The 20,964-nt window shown below is 52.4% G+C and overlaps 1 protein-coding gene across 2 annotated transcripts; it reads right to left on the bottom strand.

Annotated features, from left to right (window-relative positions):
- Positions 1 to 792: 792 nt before the first annotated feature.
- IL13RA2 (interleukin 13 receptor subunit alpha 2) lies at positions 793 to 16,522 on the bottom strand. 2 transcript variants are annotated; one of them, XM_061446295.1, is made up of 10 exons: positions 16,029 to 16,522; positions 12,218 to 12,382; positions 9,385 to 9,536; positions 7,862 to 8,015; positions 7,303 to 7,423; positions 5,359 to 5,543; positions 4,365 to 4,522; positions 2,792 to 2,936; positions 1,995 to 2,097; positions 793 to 1,116 (listed from the first exon to the last, which is right to left on the bottom strand). In XM_061446295.1, the coding sequence occupies exons 1-10, from the start codon at positions 16,408 to 16,410 to the stop codon at positions 1,074 to 1,076; spliced, it is 1,608 nt and encodes a 535-aa protein (XP_061302279.1). In that variant the 5' UTR covers positions 16,411 to 16,522; the 3' UTR covers positions 793 to 1,073. The 2 variants fall into 2 exon arrangements, with proteins under 2 accessions (XP_061302279.1, XP_061302278.1); XM_061446294.1 differs by lacking the exon at positions 16,029 to 16,522 and adding an exon at positions 14,020 to 14,442 and having other exon boundaries at positions 12,218 to 12,363.
- Positions 16,523 to 20,964: the final 4,442 nt, after the last annotated feature.

Raw genomic sequence — 20,964 nt, 5'->3', positions numbered from 1 at the left:
TGTGTAAGACAGCACTTGCTGTGCTGGTTTGTGCCCGATTGGATTAGCGTGGCACTTCACAGAGCTGAGTGATGCAAACTTGATTTTTCTCTCTGAGCTTCCACTGTTCACTGGAAATTCCCATCTTTAATAAATGCTCCTGCAAGAAAATGTGTTCTGGTTGTTCAGATCAGATGACAGCAAACTGAACCTCTGGCTGTCAGCTCGTTAGGTCTCTGACCAAAAACGTATCAGAATGGGCTCAGAGGACAGTGTCTCATCTACTGCTGATTTAGCGGTAGTAGTATTAGTATTAATTATTATTGTTGCTGTTATCATCATCATCATCTTCACAGGGAGTAGTTCCTTACAAATCAGTCAGCAATTTCACCAGCTGAATACCTGGTGTTGAGGAACACCTTGGTGCTCCATTGCATTTTGGTACTGGAGCCCAATTCCTAGAGAAGCTCCAGCACTGCCTTTGCCAGTGTAACCCTTTCATCTCCTGTGAAGCATGTGCCCCTTGCAGCAGCTGTGATCATGCCTTCTTACAGCACAAGTTTCTCTCCAGGCCTCCCCACTTCAGCTTTGGCACATCAGTTAATGAAATAAATAGCTCAAGTAGCTCATATTCAGCATTTAAATGCACTCAGCAGGCTGAGTATTCTGTGGACAAGGAAGACATGGTGAGAATGAGGTGGGTGCAGCGGCTAGAAGCAGGCATTTGTACCTAGCACTGTATGTGAGGTGCTGCCCTTCAGTGTGTGTCCTGCTGTCACATTTCTAGAGCCTTAAAGTAAACCAAACCAAAGCCACAGAACAATGTTTCCTTTATTCACAGCAGGTTCCACTGCCTCCCTTCTCTCCCTTGTCCTGTCATCAATAACAGCTTGCTCCACAGTCAGTTTAAAATGCCTCCGGTGTTTTCCTTGGGCCCGTTGAGGACTTGAATTGCAACAACCAGCCTCACAGATGGCAGGAGTTAGGGAAGACCTGTGTGGGCTTCAGAAAGCTGAGGCCTCCTCGGCTGTCCTTGGGATGATGTTCCGAGAGCAGTCCATCAAACACAAGTGGTACTGCAGTAGCAAACGGAGTTAGCATCCCGCAGAAGTGTGCAATGGCTTTCCTGCTGGGGATCTGAAATGGGCACAGATCATCTCCTGTTATTCCCAGGACTGAGAAAGAGCTGGGCTCATGCTGTAGCATCCCCCTCATGCATCGCTGCATCGCAACGGCAATTGGGAAGCATTTCCTTGCCACAGTTTTCTTGCCATCATCTGCAGTTTGTCCACATTTTATGAACCAAAATGTTTGACAGCTGGGTACAAAACAAAGATGAAGGCGAGCACGTCTCTGAATCCATGCGTTCAACTGTTAGTTCATCTCTAAGGACAACATGAAGGTATTTCTACAGCCAGCTCTCCCTCATCAGTCGTGTCTTAAAAGGCACATTAGAAAAGCTACCCATTTGCTTAAACTATGTGGCCATAAGGAAAAGATGATAGTTATCATACCAGGGGATCAGTACTCCCTAGGTGATCCTTCACACCTGGAGAAAATGTCATCAGTACCAATAAATTGGATATGGGAAAATCCATCCCCTGCATCCACTTTCCCCATGTGCCATCACTGACATGAATGCAAACAACTGGGATGGGAGCACAAACAGCATGAGGCCATAACCCATAAAACCAGCACTTTAACACAACCGGTACAAATCTCTGCTGCCTGAGTGGTTTGGGGCAAGATAATGGCGTTATTTATGCTGCTGCATTTAACAGAAGCAGTCTGGGCTCGTGTGAGTGGGATTTGGGTCATTGCTGCGAGGCATTTTGTATCAGAAACAGCCACACATACAGGCTTGCTTTCTGAAAATAGACTGTTGTTTGATGTCCAGTCTTGGAGCATCTGTTAATATTTGGCTCTTAGTATTTAATGTATTGTTTCATTTATAACCTCTGTCTCAGACACGCGCTTAAAAGCACATTGCATGGACAGGCTGCCTTGGTGCTTACCTTTTCTTACACTGACCAATCAACATAAACATTACGAGGCTACTTGACAAACTGAGGATGACTGGAACAAGGATAAATAGCCGCTTGTCCTCTTTCCTGGGTGCTGCAAAGATAAATGACAGCAAAGAAGAAAACATTAGCTTGCGGCATGGGTCATATTGCTTCTTACAAAGCTTGGGTTCCAGTGCAAACTCAGTGTGTCTGGATTTGTTACCCTACATTTTGTACATATATTTATGTCTCTATTTATGTATTTGTTTATGTATTTCTATGTTTTTAAATGTATTTATTTATCTATTACAGATGCGTGCCAGGTATATGTTACTGTACAGGGTAACATCCTCCTTCAGGGTGACATCTGTTCTGCACGTGTGTAGCCACCACTCTGTGCCTCTTCCCCACGTTGTGCATTTTGCAGCAGGGACAGTGCACATGGGGACAGCCCTAAGGAGCCTGCAGGGTGCAAAGGAGCACTCTCTGGTGCGGGGCAGCAGGAGGATGCTTGTGGAGAGACTCCAAGTACCACGTGCCCTCTTTTGCAAAGCAGTCACTGCCCCATCCCAGCCGGCCCTGTGCAGCAGAGAAAGGCGCTGGTCCAGAAGCATTAACATTTGGGGTTTGCCTGCTCAGCGCACAGGAGGTGCAAAGCTGTAGGAATGGCTGTGCTGGAGCAGGCTGAGGGTGTGACTAAACCAGGATCCCGCCACCAGTGCTGGACACCAGCAGATGCCCACGGCAGGTCCCAAACAGGCTCTATAAAGGATGCAAAGAAACGCGGCTTGCTTTGGGGTCCGTACCAGAGAAGCACTCCTGTGTCCACTCGCTCCAAAAGCCCTGGTCCGCACAGAAAATGTTTGTTCTCCCCCTGACCCGAGCGCATGAGATGCGGCTTTGGTTTCCTCTGTAAATCGTTAACGTGGTCTCCATCTGGGTTGACACCGACTGAGGAGCAAACAGAAAGAACAAAGGTCAGGGAGGGCCAGGGCACCACCACCAGCGCTGCGGTTTCGGAACAGGCTCTGCAAACACTGGGTTATGTTTTGGCAGAGGAGCTGTGGCTGCCCCATCCCTGGCAGTGTTCAAGGCCAGGCTGGATACAGGGGCTTGGAGCAAGCTGCTCCAGTGGAAGGGGTCCCTGCCTGTGGCAGGGGTTGGAGCTGGAGGAGCTTTGAGGTCCTTCAACACAAACCAGGATGGGGTTCTCTGATCCTTTATGATTAATTTTTGCCACCAAAACTGCCCCTAGGTAATGCACAAGGAAAAGGCATCATAGAAGCACAAAAGACGTGTCCTGGGCTGCTTCCATGGGGAGTTTAGAATTACAGTTTTGTTGGCCCAGGTTGTGCTGCCGTACTCAGGAAAACAAACCCCAACAACCCTCACATCTTGCTGATGACAGCTCTCTGGGATAACAGGCAGGGGCCTGAGGGAGCAATCTCTGAGACTCACACTGGGCTCTTTGACTGCTAAAGGAAATGCTGCAGCTGGGGGTCGGGGTGTTAAGAAGGAACACGTGCAGTGGAGCAGCTGACAGTGTTTACCCCTGAGGAGAAGGGCTGGGGGTGTTGGGTGAGGAAATGCTCCCCATGACCCAGCTTCAGTGTGAACTTGAGCCCAGACCCCCCCCGCCATGTGCTGGGCTGCACCCCCAGGGCAGCAGCTCAGGGAGGGGATCCTGCCCCCCTGCTGCGCTCTGGGGAGACCCCCCCTGCAGCCCTGATCCAGCTCTGGGGCAGCAGCACAAGAGGGACGTGGAGCTGTTGGAGCGAGGCCAGAGGAGGCCATGGGGATGCTGCGAGGGCTGGAACAGCTCTGCTCTGGAGCCAGGCTGAGAGAGCTGGGCTGGGGCAGCCTGGAGAAGAGAAGGCTCCTGAAGGGGAGACCTGAGAGCAGTGTTTCAGTGCTTAAAAGGAGACTGTAAAGAAGGATGGGGAGAGACTTTCCAGCAGGGGCTGTTGCAGCAGGATGAGGGGTGATGGGTTTAAACTAAAAGAGGGAGATTGAGGCTGGACGTGAGGAAGAGACTTTGTAGAGTGAGGGTGGTAAAATCCTGGCACAGGTTGTCCAGAGAGGTGGTGGCTGCCCCATCCCTGGAGACATTGCAGGCCAGGCTGGATGTGGTTCTGAGCAACCTGATCTGGCTGAAGATGTCCCTACCCATTGCAGGGGTTGGACCAAATGGGCTTTGAAGGTCCCTTCCCACCCAAACCATGCTGTGATCTGTGGTTCTGCACCAGCAGCACCAGCTCATGGCCCTGCACACGCCATCCACAGCTCGGTGCACGCCCCAGTTCCCGGCTGCCTCCCCACCAGCAGCCATGGGCAGGGCTCCCCCATGGCACCCCCGGGCACGGTGCGCGCTGTCCCTACCGCCCAGGAAGCCGTGTCCTCCCCAGCATCCTCTGCCACCTGAACCTCGTACTCCAGGCACTGGGGCGGTGTTCTGCCACTTGGGGGGGTCCATGCGAGGTGGAGCTCCTGCGGCTCAGGCATGGAAACCACCAGCTGCTCCGGGGGTGGGGGCTTCACTGCCGGGGGACAGAGAGAGGGAAGGTCAAGAGGAGCAATCAAACACCTTCAGTTTATCACCACCAGCCTCTGCCCCTTCTCCTCGCTGATGGGGTTTCTGGGCTGCCATCGCCATCAGCCACAGCCTGCGGGAGCGGATGTCACCGGCCCGGAGGGCGAGTTCCCCTGACCTCGCTGTGTGTGCTGCGCTAGGTCCTTGTGCTGGGCTGGGATGCAGGGGCTTTGGAGCGCTGTGCTGTGAGCCCTGTGCTCGGCGCACAGCCTGGTGCCTGTAATGGAACACTCTCTGCATCCCAGGAGAGGCTCTGGTTTATGTCAGCTGCTCAAAGCCACACGTGAAGCACATGGCAGCACTAACTGAATCCAGACATCCTGCTCCTTAGCCCGGGGGCTCAGCTGCAGGACTAGATATTCATCCCTCAATGAGTAAATGCATCAGTGTGGTAAGTGCCCGTAACAGTGAGTGGATGTGCTGGGTGATACATCATGCTGTGCTCTCCTTCCTTTCTCTGTCTCTGTTGTTTGAAATGCACCTTTCCTCTGCAGACCCCATCACACTTTGCACTCAGTTCTCCCCATCCCTTAGCCTGGTTTGAACAACAAACCCAAAGAGCTCTTCTGTGTTTGCAGGAGCAGAGCAGTGATTTCAGTTCCAGCATAAGGACATGAAACCAGCTCTGTGCTGGTGCTACTAGAGCCAAGAAACCCATAGAGGGACCCTTCATCGGGCTGGAGCACTAGGACAAGGGGTGATGGGTTCAAACTGAAGCAGATTGGGTTGGAACTCAGGCAGAAGCTCTTCCCCAGCGCCCTGCTGCTCCCCTGCCAGCGTTACCTAGGCTGTGAAGGCGAAGGGTGATGTACAAGGGCCGGAGCAGCCCCGTGGCCACCGAACCATTGACGCAAATGCTCAGATCCTTATATTCTGCCTGGCTGAGGTTCTGCAGCACGCAGCCGATGTTCATCCCGTGCTCCTGAACATAGCTGTCACACTGCACCGCGTGGTCCAGCCCCTCGTACCTGGTGGTGGGGTGGGAAAAGAGAAAGAAAGAACCAAAGCAATGGCATTGACTTCTTGGGTGAGGCCTTAGCCTCAGGTGTTGCCTATATCCTGCCTACCCGTTGCCTTCCACAAAGCACAGTGTTGTGCATTGGTCACCTGGAATCCCGCTCCCAGGCTGGTCTGTAGGCTGTGTCAGTCTCTCTCTCGAAGCACAAGAGGCCTCACAAGGTGCCACTGTGTGAGCGGAGCCTGGGCAGGATGTGGCCCCTCCTTACGGAGACACTTGTCCTCGGGCACACAGAGCACCACCAGCTCCGGGGCTGCAGGGACGTCACCTCCCCAGCCAGCCTGTGCACACCTGAATGTAATGAGTGTTAAGGAGCTGTTAAGGCTGATTGTGGACACGTCCCTGCACCTGCATAAGCATGTAATGGAAGCCAGGGGTGGAGCCAGGAAGGAGTTAGGTTGGGGTTGAAGGGCACTTAAAGCTCATCCAGCTCCAACCCCTGCCCCTAGAGCAGCTTGCTCCATCCCTCTGGTGGTTTCTGGGTTCCTCCTCTGGACCCTCTCCAACGGGTCCATGGCTTTTCTGTACTGAGGACTCGAGGTGGATGCAGCACTGCGGGGGGGGGGGAGGGTCTCACCAGGGCAGAGCAGAGCAGAGGGGCAGCATCCCTCCCTTGACCTGCTGACACAATTGGCCTGGGCTGCAGGTGCACGCTGAACCCTTGAGCCTCCTGCTGGGTTCGTGCCCTCGAGGCAGGGCTGCATCAGCCCCTGCTCTGCCCCTAAGGGAAGGCTCCGTGCGCAGCACACGGTGTCTGGGGAAAGGCTTCTTGTGGCACCGCTCTGACTGACTCACAGGGAGCGGAGGATGCCATGGCTGCGTTCCCACCCCTTATACAATGGGACCCGGGTCCAGCTGCCGGCAGTTGAGCGGGGTGGGTTTGGGGAGGTTTCTGTGGTTTGGTGGGGTTTTTTAGGCACAAATCAGAATTTTCATGGTTTCTTTCAAGCAGACCTCTGTAGTCAAGGAAATGGTTCAAAATCAGGGCTTCTGCTTTGTAGAGTAATGCCAAGAGCTGTGTGGAAGCTATTTTTGAACAGCAACAAAGACAGGAAACCAAATGATCTTCTAACTAGAAATCTGAATCTTGTATCATAGGACTGGGAGCCCAAGTATAGCATTTGTTGTCCAAACCCAGCAAGTCTGACTTTGTTTCTCTTGCAGAACAGAGGAATAAGGCAGCAGGATGAAAGAAGCAACTGAGAAACATGCATTATTACTACCTTTTGGCAGCGCTGTTTGCTGGTATGAGATGTGCTAATGCTATGAAGATACACCTGAAGAATAAAACTGCTAGTTGCCAGGAAGCCCTGCTCTTTCTATAGGGTTCACTGAGCTTGGTAACCTCCTGCTGAACCCATCCTATAGAGATATATGATCAAGGGAAATGTGCAGCCAAAATGATCCAGGTACGTTCAGCAAAGGGAAAGGACAGGGCTTTGTGGTGAACAATATGCAGAAAGCGCTCCTTAGGGGTGAATACAAGGGAAAGGAGGATCGGAGAAGGCATTTCCTGTGGAAGGTCAGCAGAGATTTAGTATTTCCTTGCCAGAAGGAATATGTTGCTTGGAGCATTATTTCAGCTCATCCTGAGTGGATCATGTAGTAGCACTGCCAGCCATAAAAGCATATTTTCCATGGCATTTTAGTACCCTGAGAGGTTCACTTGGCTGCTGCCTGGATGCTCTGCCTATCTTGCTGGTACATACCAATAATATAGTCCATAATGTACACTATGAGGAGTGAGGAGACCCGGTTGCCAAGTGCACTTGAGGTATTCCCAGTCATGATAGATGCAGTGGAAATTCTGAACCCCTGATTCCACTTTTCCTGCCAAATGAGAAGGAAATAACCACTCTTCAGCCAGGTACCGGTCAGGCCCAGCAGAAGGAGCATTCTACCTCTTTGAACAATTGTGTGCTGCAGTTGAAAGACAAGGAAGGAAAAGGCCAGCCACCGTTGTTAGCTGTGCTGCCAAGCGCCGTGTTTCCTATAAAAACCAGTTCACTGGACCTAAGGCAGGAAGAACCATGCCCGACCTTTGCATTCAGCAATGGAGCTCGTGTTGTGCAGCCCAGCAGAGCTTGGATACAGGTGGAGGAACACGAGCCCCAGGTATCCACCCGCACAGGCACTGGAAGCCAAGATGCCCTGGTGTCTTACAGCTCAACAAGCCCTGCAATGGTTTATCCACCCAGCAACCCAGTGGCTCATGCAACAGGCTCATGCAAAATCAAAGAGCACCAGGTACCAAAGGCTGCTCCTAACCTTGCAATGGGACCTGAAAGGTAGCATAAATCCAGTCACTCTGCACCTCCACACCATCCGTACAGCGCCCTTCCAGCAGTGTCTGGACCCTCACTTCAGCAATCCTGCTGAGGTCAAAGCCAGCTCTGACTTTTAGCTTCTTAGTAAAAATCACCTGGGTGAAAGACAGACTTCATCAGCACCAATTCTGCCCCCCGGGGGGTGCAGGATTAGCTGTACTCCCATGGTGTATTCTCCAGTCCCAGACTGATTCTTCTTGGTCTGATCTGGCCTTTGGCAAGGTGTCAGAGGTGGGGTGTTTTTTCCTGCTTTGTAGATCTGTTTTGTATAAGACACTTTTATTACTTGTGATTTAGGGAACTCTGACGTGGTTATTAGAATTGTGTTTGCTTTCCTTTGTGCTTTTTTAATGCCAGTTGAGATCATCATAGAAGAATCTGCACAGCTGTGTGACCGAGTGTGATGTGCATCATGACTGATGTCAGGTCAAAGAGCCCCTTTCCACGCCCTCACAATTACAATCCATAGCTGAAAGAGGGTGGTAGGCACTGTGCTCTTCCATCCCTGCAGGCTCCCATGGAATGTGTGGGCCAAAACCCATTTCATAGAACCATAAAACCCCCCAGCCCGGTTTGGGTTGGAGGGACCTTAAGGCTCCTCCAGCTCAACCCCTGCCACGGGCAGGGACACCTTCCACTAGAGCAGCTTGCTCCAAGCCCCTGTGTCCAACCTGCCCTTGAACACTGCCAGGGATGGGGCAGCCACAGCTTCTCTGGGCACCCTGTGCCAGCGCCTCAGCACCCTCACAAGGAAGAGCTTCTGCCTAAGAGCTCATCTCAGTCTCCCCTCGGGCAGGTTAAAGCCATTCCCCTTGGCCTGTCCCTACATCCCTTGTCCCAAGCCCCTCTCCAGGTTTCCTGCAGCCCCTTTAGGCACTGGAGCTGCTCTCAGGTCTCCCCTTCAGGAGCCTTCTCTTCTCCAGGCTGCCCCAGCCCAGCTCTCCCAGCCTGGCTCCAGAGCAGAGCTGCTCCAGCCCTCACAGCCTGCTATTGCCCTGCTGCACATCAGTGAGAGACCGTTTTATGACAAAGCTGCGTTAGAGTCAATGGTATCCCTGGATAAGGGGAATGTTGGAGCATTAGCATAATGAATGGAATGTAATCTTATATATTCCCCACTTTGCATCCATAAGGACCTGCTGACACCAAGTTTTGGTTTAAGCTCCCTAAAGACTTTCTAGAGGCTATTGTGCCTCCTACAGTGAGGGATGCTACAGGATATTACTGGACCCTTTTTGTCAGCGAGCACCACACCTTGACAGAAATAGCCCCTTCTCTGGCTGCATTTCAGACCACATTACCATCTGGCAAAAGATCCAAACCTCTGGAGCAGTCTGGCTTGTTCATGGAAAGCTGGAACTGCTTTGGTGCCACCCCTCCTCAAAATGCAAACAGAAACTGCTGCAGGACTAAAGGCAGAGCAATCCCCTGGGTGTAAGAGGGTTAAACCGAGCTGTGTCTCACCTTCCAGTCTCTGTCCCCAGCGCTGCGGTGTTCAAACCTGTACTTTACTGTGCACTCGTTGAAGGTCTGTGCATCGGGTGGAGGTTTCCACTCTATATCGAGAGAGCCCAGGAGGCCAGGATCAGTGATGTGTAGGTCTTGTGGGGGAGCAGCTGCATTGGAAACAAAGCAGGGAGGAAACCAGAGTGCGGAGGCAAAGGGAACAAACACAAACACAAGCCCAGGTTTCCCTCAGAGGAGCCACTGAAGGACCAGTGAGAAGGCACAAAGGATGCTCCACCTTTGGCACTCTCAAGAGCCGTTAACCAAAACGAGTGTCCTGATCTGATCCGTCCAGTCCTGTCTTTGCTGACTCTTAACTCATGGTATTTACTGACTGAGCGCCCTCGCAGACTCATTCAGCACACACCAACACAGGATGCCAGGTCACAGCGTGCTGACATCCCCTGACCATCAGGCACAAACCACCCATCCTGCTTTAAACATTCCAGTATATTATAGAACCATGAGGACAAAACAAGAGAAAAAACAAGCAGCAGGAAAGCAGAGCGAAAATCATTGTTACTTTGTGCATCAGCTGTACAAAAGTGTGCTTTTACAGTCAGTCTGGCTTTTATTAAGCTATTGTAAGGTACTATCATGTTAATAGAGCAGCATATATCATGGATGAGTTCTGTACTAAGACTTGCTGCCTCAAAGCCCAGCTGCGTGCGGAGCTGTCATTGACAAAAGCTGTTTGGCTGCTCGGTTTTGTTGGTTAAATTAAATCAGGTTTTGTACATCGGCAGTGATTTTCTCCACTCTCTAGAGCCGAGGTTATCCAGATCCGTTGGGGTTTCTGCACGTTCACTGCATGACACCTGTTTGTCCCAGTGATTCGGAGCCCATCTCCTGGCAGTGCCAGTCCAGCATGGTCACCACTTCTCCCTTTGAGTCTGGCCATCAGGTCACTGCCTCTCTGCCCCCTTTTGCGTGTCCCTATCAGGATTTACACCGTTTTTTCCTTCTGTTTATAAATACCCCCCCATGGAAGCCGACCCTGAGAGCAGATTGCAGTAGGAGATGATGATAGAAATCAGACTTCATTGTGCTCCTTGGGGAGCTTGCAGAGAGCATCCCTGCAGGATTTCTTTCTCCCAGATGAAGCACACCTCGGGCAGTAATCTTAACATCCCACTTTTCCCAGCTCGTCAGCCTCCGGGGGGAATGTGTTGTTATGTGAGATGGCAAAGCAGGGCCAGGAACACCAGACTGCGGGAACCTGGAGAGAGATTCCATCTTGCGGCCTTTCCTGTCTAACAAATAGCACTGTCCCACCACGGGGACCCCTGGAGGCAGCCTGGGTTCAGGGGGTGGGACCGCTGCAGCTCCAGAGGCAGTGGGGCACGGCCCTGGCAGTGCAAAGCTTCCGCATTCAGCAGCCCCACGTTCAACAGCGGCTGAAGGGCTGAGATCCCTGCGCTGCCGCAGGCACAGCGTTCCCAGCGCGGGCAGTCCCGGGCCGGCAGCGCAGGGAAGACGTGGAGCTGCTGGAGCGAGACCTGGCCGAGGGGATGTGCTGCGGGTGAGAGCTGCGTTCCTGTGCTCGGGAATATCCTGTGGAGCGGGGGAATGCTGAGCCTCGCAAGCGAGGGAGCAAAAAGCTCCTGGCCTTCGCTTTGAGCCTGGTGTTCAGCCGTCAAGAGAGGATTGGATTGGTCCAAAATGGAGTTTCTGACCGAGAACAGTTACACCGGGATTTGCTTCCATCCTGAGCCTGAACAGAATCATAGCGTTTTTACAAACCAATTGCCCCTGTAAAGAGGAATTCTTGCAAACTCAATTGCGATTGGGTTCCGAGGGGATGGGAACGCTTATTCTGGGATGTGGTTTGTGTTCAGGGATCTGATTTTTCCTTTTAAATGTCAGCACTGTCTCGTACAGTTTCTCATGGTCACAGGATTACACGGCCAGCTGGCCTCACCCACATCACTTGTACCGAGCAGGGGACTGGAAATGCTCTATTTCATAGAATCACAGAATGGTTTGGGTGGGAAGGGGCCTCCAAAGCTCATCCGGTTCAACCCCTGCCATGGGCAGGGACATCTCCAACCAGACCAGGTTGCTCAGAACCACATCCAGCCTGGCCTGCAATGTCTCCAGGGATGGGGCAGCCACCACCTCTCTGGACAGCCTGTGCCAGGATTTTACCACCCTCGCTCTACAAAGTCTCTTCCTCACGTCCAGCCTCAGTCTCCCTCTTTTATTTTAAACCCATCACCCCTTGTCCTGCTGCAACAGCCCCTGCTGAGGTCCCCCCCACTCACACACACCATTGCCATGGATGCAGCTTGTAGAGCAGAAAGTGTTATCCCCCAGTTCTGAGCAAGCTGCTCCAGTGGAAGGTGTCCCTGCCCGTGGCAGGGGTTGGAGCTGAGTGATCTTTAAGGTCCCTTCCAACACAAACCAGTCTGGGATTCTGTGGATCCTTACACCTATAGCACAGTCTGTCCGCTGGGACCATGCTCAGGAGCATTTAGGTACCCAAGTGGTATTTACTCTGTCCCAGCCGTGTACCCGATAACTGTTATCCATAGATTTCCTGGGCACCAAAGGCAGTTCCTGCTCCTTTGAAGTCACTCAGACAGATGGTACCCACTGAGCACACAGTGCACTTACACCGTTATCACAGGGCTCTGCAGCCGCCGCTCGCTCTAACACACACACACACACACACACACACACGCGCACACACACACAAGCAAAGCCTCAGCCGAAGGACTGACTTCATCACCAGCCCGAGCCAATGCAGAGCACCCGTTAGGCAGCGGCGCGGCCGCACGCCAGCCCTTACCTGCAGCGGGGGATGAGGAGGAGGATGCTGCGGCGCAGCCCCACACCAGCGCTGTGCAGAGAGCGCAGATCCACCGGGAAGCCATTGGGAGGGGGGACACGAGGGGCTGTGCTGGCCGGTGCCCGGTGTCCTGCGGGCCGCGGAGGCTGGATGGGGAGAGCAGAGCTGAAGGGCTCCGGCGCTGACAGCAGGAGCATTTGTACCCCTCACCGAGCGTGATTAGTGCTTTCCCAGGGGAGCCCCATGTGTCAGCATGGGGATGGGAACACAGGGCTGAGCCTGGCTCCGTGTGAACGCGTTTCTGGCTGCCTCGGCACATGGTCCCCGGGCTCATCAGCCCGTCCCTCGGTCACCACTGCCGCAGCTTCCAAGGAAGAGGGACACGGCAGAGCCCGACATCCCCACTGCGATAGACAGCAGGGCAGAGTGCCCAGCCCTGCCGTAGCCCGTGCACAGCTCGTGCAAGCACCGCCAGTAATTCCAGTGTCCCTGTGTCGGTGTTTGGGGACTGAAGAGAAGAGGTAATGCAGGAAGGGAATTTCCCTTCCAATTCACCCTCCAACAGGAAGAGGAGCAATAGGAATGCTCATGAGGAGTCCTCTTAGGATCGTGTTTTAAGGAGTCAAAGTCCTCTTCCTGAGCAGGTCTGCTGCGGGGACTGATGGAGAGGAGCAGTTTCAGGGAGGGGTCTTCCCCTTCCTGCAGGTTTCATGCTGAAGGTGTTTAGGAATTGCTGCCTATGGGCACGCCAGCCCAGGCTGCTGCCCTGTGCCAGAAAGCACACGGATTGCAAGTAGAAAGAATTGGGTTTTCCTTCATTGTTACATATAGATACAGCTATAGGTATAGAGCAGATGGGGGGGACAGAGAGACAGAGGTTAGATATAGATACATACAGATCATATATAGATATATAGACATATAGATAAATAGATATAAATATGGATATAGATATATAGCTATAGATACAGATCTATACTAGATATGGATATAGATATCAATCTTACGGAAAGCTTAAGGCCACTGCTCAAACTCTGCTTGTGTAAGAACACAGCAACATCCATGTGAACACACGGCGCATCACTGCGCTCCTTCCAGATCACAAACCTCCCTTTGCACTGTCCATGCGGCCTGGCCTCCCAGGTCCTCCTTGGGCACAGCTGCTTCCTCCTCAGCACCAGCAGCCCTGGTGCAGTCGTGCCAAACTGGGGTCTGCTGAACGCAGAGCTTCCAGTGAGGGGTGGCTGGGGGGAGCTGAGGGTTTGGGCCAACAGAACCCCTCAGTGTTTGGGTCAGCAGTGGCTCAGGGGAGCCGGAGGGGGCTGTGCTGGGAGGGGGCAGGGGGACTGAAGTTACCCACAACTTGTCACTGGCAACACGTGGCAGCAATTACAAATACAGGAATTTTAACTGCTCGTTTTCAATGTAAACTAATACCAACTCCCCCCACGTCCCTCGCATCCGTATGAGCCATACCACTAACTTTCTGTTTGAAATGAGAGCAGATGGAGATGTTCCAGTGACAAAGAACGACTGGAATTACTTCCTAACATACCAAATAGGACATAAACCTTGCGTCAGTAAAAACCTGGGACAGGTCCCATAGCTGAGTCCAAGGATGCAGCGATGGGGAGAGCAGCCTTACAGAGCTGGGGCAGCAGCAGCTCTGACTCGGAGCACACGAATGTCGGTGGAGGAAGCGCTCTCCGTTCCCGCACAGTTCAAGTTCGTGCATTCACAAGGCGAATAAAAGCAAACAAAGGCTCACATGGAAAGCTCCCAAACCAGCCCAAAGCTCTTACCTGGACGTCCCAGCGCGCAGGGCCCGTCTGTGCTGAGCGCTGAGCTCCTCCGCAGCCCCGGGACCGCGCTGCTCCGGGCTCTGCATCTCCCAGCGCTGTGCAGGCTTTTAAAGAGGCCCAGCAGGGATCCGATGCCACATTGCAAAGGGGTTAAAGCGCCTGCCGCATGACCGGAGGCTTTACTAAGGCAGCCCCAGAGAGGGCACTGCTGGGGCTGAGGAGGTGCCGGCGGTAACTGCAGCTCCAGCTGCGCTCAGGGAGGTCCGAGCTTCGTTTGGGTGTTTTAGTGACTCATGACAATGAAAACCAAATGGCTCAATCAGTGCAGGCTGCCTGCAAGCTCCTCGCCGCGGGGCCCCCATCAGCACCTCGTCCCATGCGGCTCCGGCCAGTGGTCCCCCAGCTCCAGCCCTGCTTTGACCACCCCAATCCGGCTGCTCCTGCCCCTCGGGCTATGTAGGAAATACACAGAATTATCCATCCTTTTCCGGCTCTCCTGTGGGCTGGGCACACCAGCACAGCTCGTCACAACCTGCTCAGGTGGAACCTGTCCCTCCCCATGGAACTGGATGAGCCTGAAGGTCCCTTCCAACCCAAACTATTCCATGGTTCTATGAACATGGCACTCGCATGGCCTCACCTGACACCGTTTAATTCATCCTCCTCCCCTGCGAGCCCTCCCTGACCCATTGCAAGGCACCAGTGCTCGACAAGCTGAGTACGGGAGCAGCCAGGCTCAGGAGCACTCATACAAGATGGGTCATCCCCATGTTGCCCTGTGTGTTAAGGGAAGTTGGTTGCTGCAGTTCCCTCGAGGAGGGATGATAAAGGATGCTTTGGAATGAGCAGGGCTGTGGTGCACGTACCCCAGTAAGCAATGGGCTGGGGCTGGATCTGCCCATGGCCACGTTTGGGTGTATTGAGAAACCATTCAGAGACAGTAAGAACATGAGAAACAGCATCAGGCACTGAAGGAGCACATCACCTTTGTGGGGCAGGGAGAAAACAACCTTCCAGCTCCTCTACAAGACCTGTGGTATTGCTGCTTGAATTGATGCCTGAATTAATGTGTTACTGCTTCCCAGCTGGAGTCAGTGGGAACGTTTTGGAACAGTAAAGGCAGGATCAGGCTCCTCTCCACTTCCCATTTATCCTCCCCATTTCACTGTGTGCACACAGGTAGACAATGTGCTTGCACGGGGCAGTGCTGCCAGTGGCTGTGCAAAGCTGAGGGGTGCACCATCCCTTTTCAGGTGTGAAACCATTCCCATTGGATGGGGCTTGGAGCAAGCTCTCTAGTGGAAGATGTCCCTGTCCGTGGCGGGGGTTGGAATTGAATGAGCTTTAAGGTCCCTTCCGACAGGCTGGGATCCTATGGTTCTGTGAAGGCAATGGGGGCTTTACCCGTGGTTGGAGACCATTGAAGAGGTGAACAGCCCCTTGCTTTGCATCTTCCAAAGTAAAGAGCAGTAGAAATGTGCAGCACAAGCCCCGCTGCCTTGAGCACCCTGTGCATATTGGCCGTGAGGGGGTTATGGGCGAGCTCTCCCATCACTGCAATTGGCTGTTTTCCTGCTGACTTTCTGCAAAGGACAGGGGAAAACAAGTCCTTTGCTGCTGGTAAATGTATGGCCCTGCTGTCAGGGTTGTGCAAGGTTAACGTTTAACAGCCATGGATTTTTCATTGTGTAAGCTACTTACTTAAGCAGAAAAGCTCACATTGGACAGATCATCTGAAACAGATGAAGCTCATTTCACAGCAGGGTGAATGCCAGTTCCCAAGTGCTGGAACGGGGTCAGTTCCTGAGAAAACTGGACTGGAAAAAAGCAGAGCTGGGGTTTGCAGGAACCAGGCTCCACCACTGCAGCACCCGGGGGAGCAGGGCTGCATCTCCTGCTGCGGAGTGCCACCGGTGCAGCCTCCTCCCACCACCCTCCTCCCGAGACCAGTGCCCTTTGCAAACCACCAGCGCTGCTCTGTTCCCTTCCTTGTGCCATGGTTCTGGTACCTGATGCTTGTGCTGTGCTCGTCCTCCTGCCACTGTTAATGCAGTCTCCATGCTGGTCCTGGAGGAGGAGATCCAATGAGGCCAAACTGGGCAGGATCCGTGTCCTGTCCCAGCGATGCTGAGCAGAGGCACTGCCATGGATGGGAGGGTGATGCGCAGGCTGCGCGGAGGTTGTTGCATTCTCTGCTTGGCCAAGGTGCCCACCCTGCCTTGGGAAAGGGGAGAGCACTGGGGATACGGGAATGGTTTGTGTGTGCTGGAGGAGGACTGGAGGGAGAAGAGGGGGGTTTGCCTGGCCCAGTAGGGAGGTTGCCCCAGGGGAAGCAAACGAGCCACAGCTCACAAGGGGAGCTGCCTTGGCTTGTCCTCCAGCCCACAGCATCTGTCCCTCATCGGCGCCCTGTTTTATAGCCTGAGAATATCAGCTATAAACCCGCTTGTCCCACACTTCTACACTGCCTGTCTGTGGAGGTCTGGCCAGAAAACATTCATCCGAGGTCAGAAACCCCTCCCCACCAGGAAGGACTCACACAACCCAAGTCAGACACCGCCTTCCTCCCACTGGCGGTGGTGGGAAGCGTGTAAACCTGCCCCGACCCTCAGCCCCTCCTGGCAGCCCCTTTTCCAGTGCCTTGTGCTGGTTGAGATTTGGCCCCTCGCAGTTTAGACCATTTCTGTGCCGCAGCAGCAGTTCTGTGGGCGCTTCCCATGGCACCGCAGCGCACGCTCTGCCCACTCCAACCTGCGAGCTGAACTAAGGAGGGTGGTGTGGGGCTGGGCAAAAATCCCTCTGCATTTCTTTGGTCCATCAGAATCCCAGCACTCCCGAGAAATGAACCACCAGCAGCTGCACATCTTCAGAGCAATCCAGCTTAGTGTGTGTGCCCTGTCAGGGCTTAAAAAGGGGCCTATAAGAGAGATGGAGAGAGACTTTCCAGCAGGGGCTGTTGCAGCAGGATGAGGGGTGGTGGGTTTAGACTAAAAGAGGGAGATTGAGGCTGGACGTGAGCAAGAGACTTTGTAGAGTGAGGGTGGTAAAATCCTGGCACAGGGCGCCCAGAGAAGCTGTGGCTGCCCCATCCCTGGCAGTGCTCAAGGCCAGGTTGGACACAGGGGCTTGGAGCAAGCTGCTTCAGTGGAAGGGGTCCCTGCCTGTGGCAGGGGTTGGAGCTGGAGGAGCTTTAAGGTCCCTTAAGATCCTATGGTTCTATGACTGCTACAGGAACAGATCAAGAGGTGGGCAGGGGACTGCTCCCAGAAGGTGAAGGACATCAAGTAACAAACGATGCTTGACTGGATGCAGTGGTCCAACAGGAACAGTTCTCTTTACTCCCTCTCCTCTTTTGCAGCCCTTAGTTTGCAATGTCCGGAAGAAGGAAACTGTTTGACCATTCCCTGCCATCTCCTCGGAAACAACACAATCCTCATTTAACCGGTATTCCTGGGAAATAGCGGGTGGTGTTGCGTGAGCCAAAAATCACAAAGTTACCCCTGTTGGCAGAAGGGCCTCCAATAGTTTCCAGTGTTCGTGTGTTAGAAGCTGATGCCAGGGAGCACAATTTGCTGTTGCTTTCCTTTTCTTTTGATTTCCTTCTGATTACAGGAGAACCGGAGATTCTGGACATCAAAAGCAAGGGGCTCAAGTGAACAATGTCTCAACAGCTGCCGAATTCTGCTCCGCAATGTCATATCCTGACCAACATACAGCAATATTTACACTAAGATACCCGTATTCCTCACTCAAGCTGCAGAAGAATTCAAAGACCCCAACACGAAGCTTGGAGCAGCAAAATACCTGTGAATGTGTTAGGAGACAGAGCAACAAACCTGCCTGAAACGCTGAAGAGCGGGGAACGGGATGTAGCTCTAACAGCCCTACAGAAGATCCCGCACACAGAGACGTCTGTATGGACACACAGGAAGTTGTGTGAATTCTGGTAGTGAAATCATTATGCTAAAGCCACAATTGTGACTCCAAAGAGATGTTTATGGAGTTGCTGAAAACTACAAGTATCCCGGGAAGCTGGTCACGTTGAAGTGTTAGCTAAACCCGCACCCCCGAGCCGCTCACACACAGTCTGGTGGGTCTGTTCCCCTGCCATAGTGAAAACCACGTCAAGATGATGGGAAGTCAGACCTGCTGCTGGCACCGTCTGTGTCAGAGGAGTCACCAAGCTCTAATCCTTCTGGCCCTGCTGGTGCCCAGCTGTGCATCGCTCAGTCCCGAGGGCAGCGCTAGAGCTGTGGCAACCAGGCGGGTGTGTTACAGTCTCCTCTTGGCCTCTATAATCAGGATAATGAGCAGCATAAGATTTCCATTATTAATGAAGCCGAGCTAATTAAACCACCACCAATGACACAGACATTTTGAGGTCACTGCAACATTAAATGGCAAATTTTCACCCTCGGAGGGGTTCGAACAGCGTTGGAGTGGTGGCTGTAGCTGATCAATGGGTTTGAACACAGACCCCGGGACAGCAGAGCCCTGAGGAACCAGGGAGGAGTTGGACTTCTTTTAGTTTCCTAAACTCTCCTCAGTCTCCAGAACAAAGAGCCTGGGAACAGCGATGCTGAGCCAGGGCTCTGCACCTGCATCCATCTCTGGACTGCAACCAGAGAGGACATTAAAAGGCTACAGCCATGGCAATGACTTAACCCATGTAAACCAGCAGCCGCAGGCACACGATGCGCAACTGGAGTGCAAGCAGCACACTGGAGAGGCTGGAAGGGTGCCACAGCTGAGAACAGAGCTCACAGGTACCTGACAGACCCCAGAAGAGATGAACAACCTTCAACCACAGCTCCAGAACCCGGCCCTTCTGTCCCTCATGTCGGATATAGCGGTTGCTGTGAACCACACAGAAGCTGACCTGTGCTGTGAGCAGATCCAACCTCAGGAGCTCTTCTGCCAGCTGGAGTTTCCTGACCTGATGAAGCCAATTGTGAGCATGATTCAAACGATGCTGTTCCAAATGTATGCACTATAAGACACTGGGTAATCCTCATGCTGTGTAAGACAGGAGAGTGTTTAAACATGTAAAGACCCTGCTACAAGGGACAGTGCCTTATCTCAAGGTATTCTCAGACCTGTTGTCCCTGTTGGTCACAACCAAAGTCCTAACCTACCCCATCTGTCAGCATCCTACTGCCCTGGAATAAGAGTCAATGTTTCTTCTGTTTATCACTACACAAGAGATAGAATCACAGAATGGTTTGGGTGGGAAGGGACCTTCAAAGCCCATTTGGTCCAACCCCTGCAATGGGCAGGGACATGTTCAACCAGACCAGGTTGCTCAGAACCACATCCAGCCTGGTCTGCAATGTCTCCAGGGATGGGGCATCCACCACCTCTCTGGACAACCTGTGCCAGGATTTTACCACCCTCGCTCTAAAGTCTCTTCCTCACGTCCAGCCTGACTGATGCAGGTCACCCATCTATCAAAATGGCAACACAGACACTTGAGAGAACATACAACAAATCATCATCATTTACTAGGAATATAGAAAACCTGAAATCATATTGAATAACTTGACTACATGAAAGTTATGAAACAGTCTGTATTTTATACACAGCGTATGTACACTGGTTTGGAAATGGGGTTTATCCATGCAAGTTGAATACAAAAACCTATTTACAAAAAGGAACAGTAGGAACAGTTTTCCAAAGAAACGTCTATGTTGGAAGCTCCAGCAAGGATGGAAATCCTGAAAACAGACTCCATACAGTACTGTACAAGTTGACAGTCTTGGAAGCGTGGGAGGAAGATGCACTTTACAAGAACATGAGATGCAAGATGAATTAAAACACTCCATCAAGTATATACACAATGTCAGCATCTGTTTCTCCATGAACGCCCCCAGTACCTCAGAACTGCTCCTGCCCTGCACACATTTACACCTCCCTCCCTGGCTTATGGTGCATCTTCTGAGTTTTATAACCATGAGTTACAAAACAAAACACCCGAACACCACTGGCCACGATTTCCTTGTTGTAGAGGTTACACAAGAGTAGAAGTACTCGTGTTACTCCCAACGTGATCCACAAACAACCCTTCTACAGCCCCCCCAGGGATCACAGGCCCCCATTACCTGCTGGTGCAAGAGGCAGGGATTCCCACCACTGCAGCAGTGCTTAGCGTGAGGCACCCCTTCAGGAAACAGCTGCATGAACATCTGCACTTTCATGACCAGATCCCACCCAACCAGAGCAACCCTGGGGAGATTGCACTGCTTCACTCCTGCTAACAAAGGATCCTTGTGCTTATTTCCAGGTATTCTCTATTTCCCAATCTGCCTTCATAAAACTGTCATGAAAAGAAATGTTGTCTTTACCTTATTTCATGCAAATTTGGATGAAGGGAGGAAACCCTCATCAGTGCCAAGAATTCAGTTCCAGTGACTGACTTCATGGGGTAGCTCAGTTCCAGAACTATGGAGGGAAATTCTGGTCTTGCTGAAGTCACAGAATCATTTTGGTTGAAAAAGACCTTTAAGAGCAGTGAGTCCAACTGGAAACCTAACGCTGCCAAAACAGAAAGCTTCCCAAAACAATCCCGTTTGCTGTCGGTTTGAGCTAGCCTTCTCACTTCATTTTTACCAAGACATTAAAATAGTCTTGGAAAGAGATTTGGTGCTGGTTATTTGAAGATTAGGGTTTGAAAATGTGTATGGAAAAAGCAGATTAAACATTCTTCTTTGAAAACGTACGTGGCTATGGAACATCTGAACTAAAACTGACTGGTTATTTCACTTTTATAATCATACAGTCCCAGCCTGGTTTGGGTTGGAGGGACCTTAAAGCTCCTCCAGCTCCAACCCCTGCCACAGGCAGGGACCCCTTCCACTAGAGCAGCTTGCTCCAAGCCCCTGTGTCCAACCTGCCCTTGAACACCGCCAGGGATGGGGCAGCCACAGCTTCTCTGGGCACCCTGTGCCA

The sequence above is a fragment of the Pezoporus flaviventris genome, unplaced genomic scaffold (genome assembly GCF_033815535.1).
Source record: "Pezoporus flaviventris isolate CSIRO_AGI_PZ_B2104156 unplaced genomic scaffold, CSIRO_AGI_Pfla_v1 ptg000005l, whole genome shotgun sequence".
Taxonomy (NCBI): domain Eukaryota; kingdom Metazoa; phylum Chordata; class Aves; order Psittaciformes; family Psittacidae; genus Pezoporus; species Pezoporus flaviventris.
This window is presented reverse-complemented; position numbering and strand designations above follow the sequence as displayed.

Excerpts from the sequence above, each read along its gene's own strand:
- IL13RA2 (XM_061446295.1), bottom strand. The coding sequence starts at position 16,410 with ATGCTGTGGGCTGGAGGACAAGCCAAGGCAGCTCCCCTTGTGAGCTGT. Across the intron at positions 8,016-9,384 it reads CTGGGGACAGAGACTGGAAG|GTGATTTTTACTAAGAAGCT; the intron begins GTGAGACACAGC and ends TCTTTCACCCAG. Across the intron at positions 2,937-4,364 it reads AGGACACGGCTTCCTGGGCG|TCGGTGTCAACCCAGATGGA; the intron begins GTAGGGACAGCG and ends TTTGCTCCTCAG.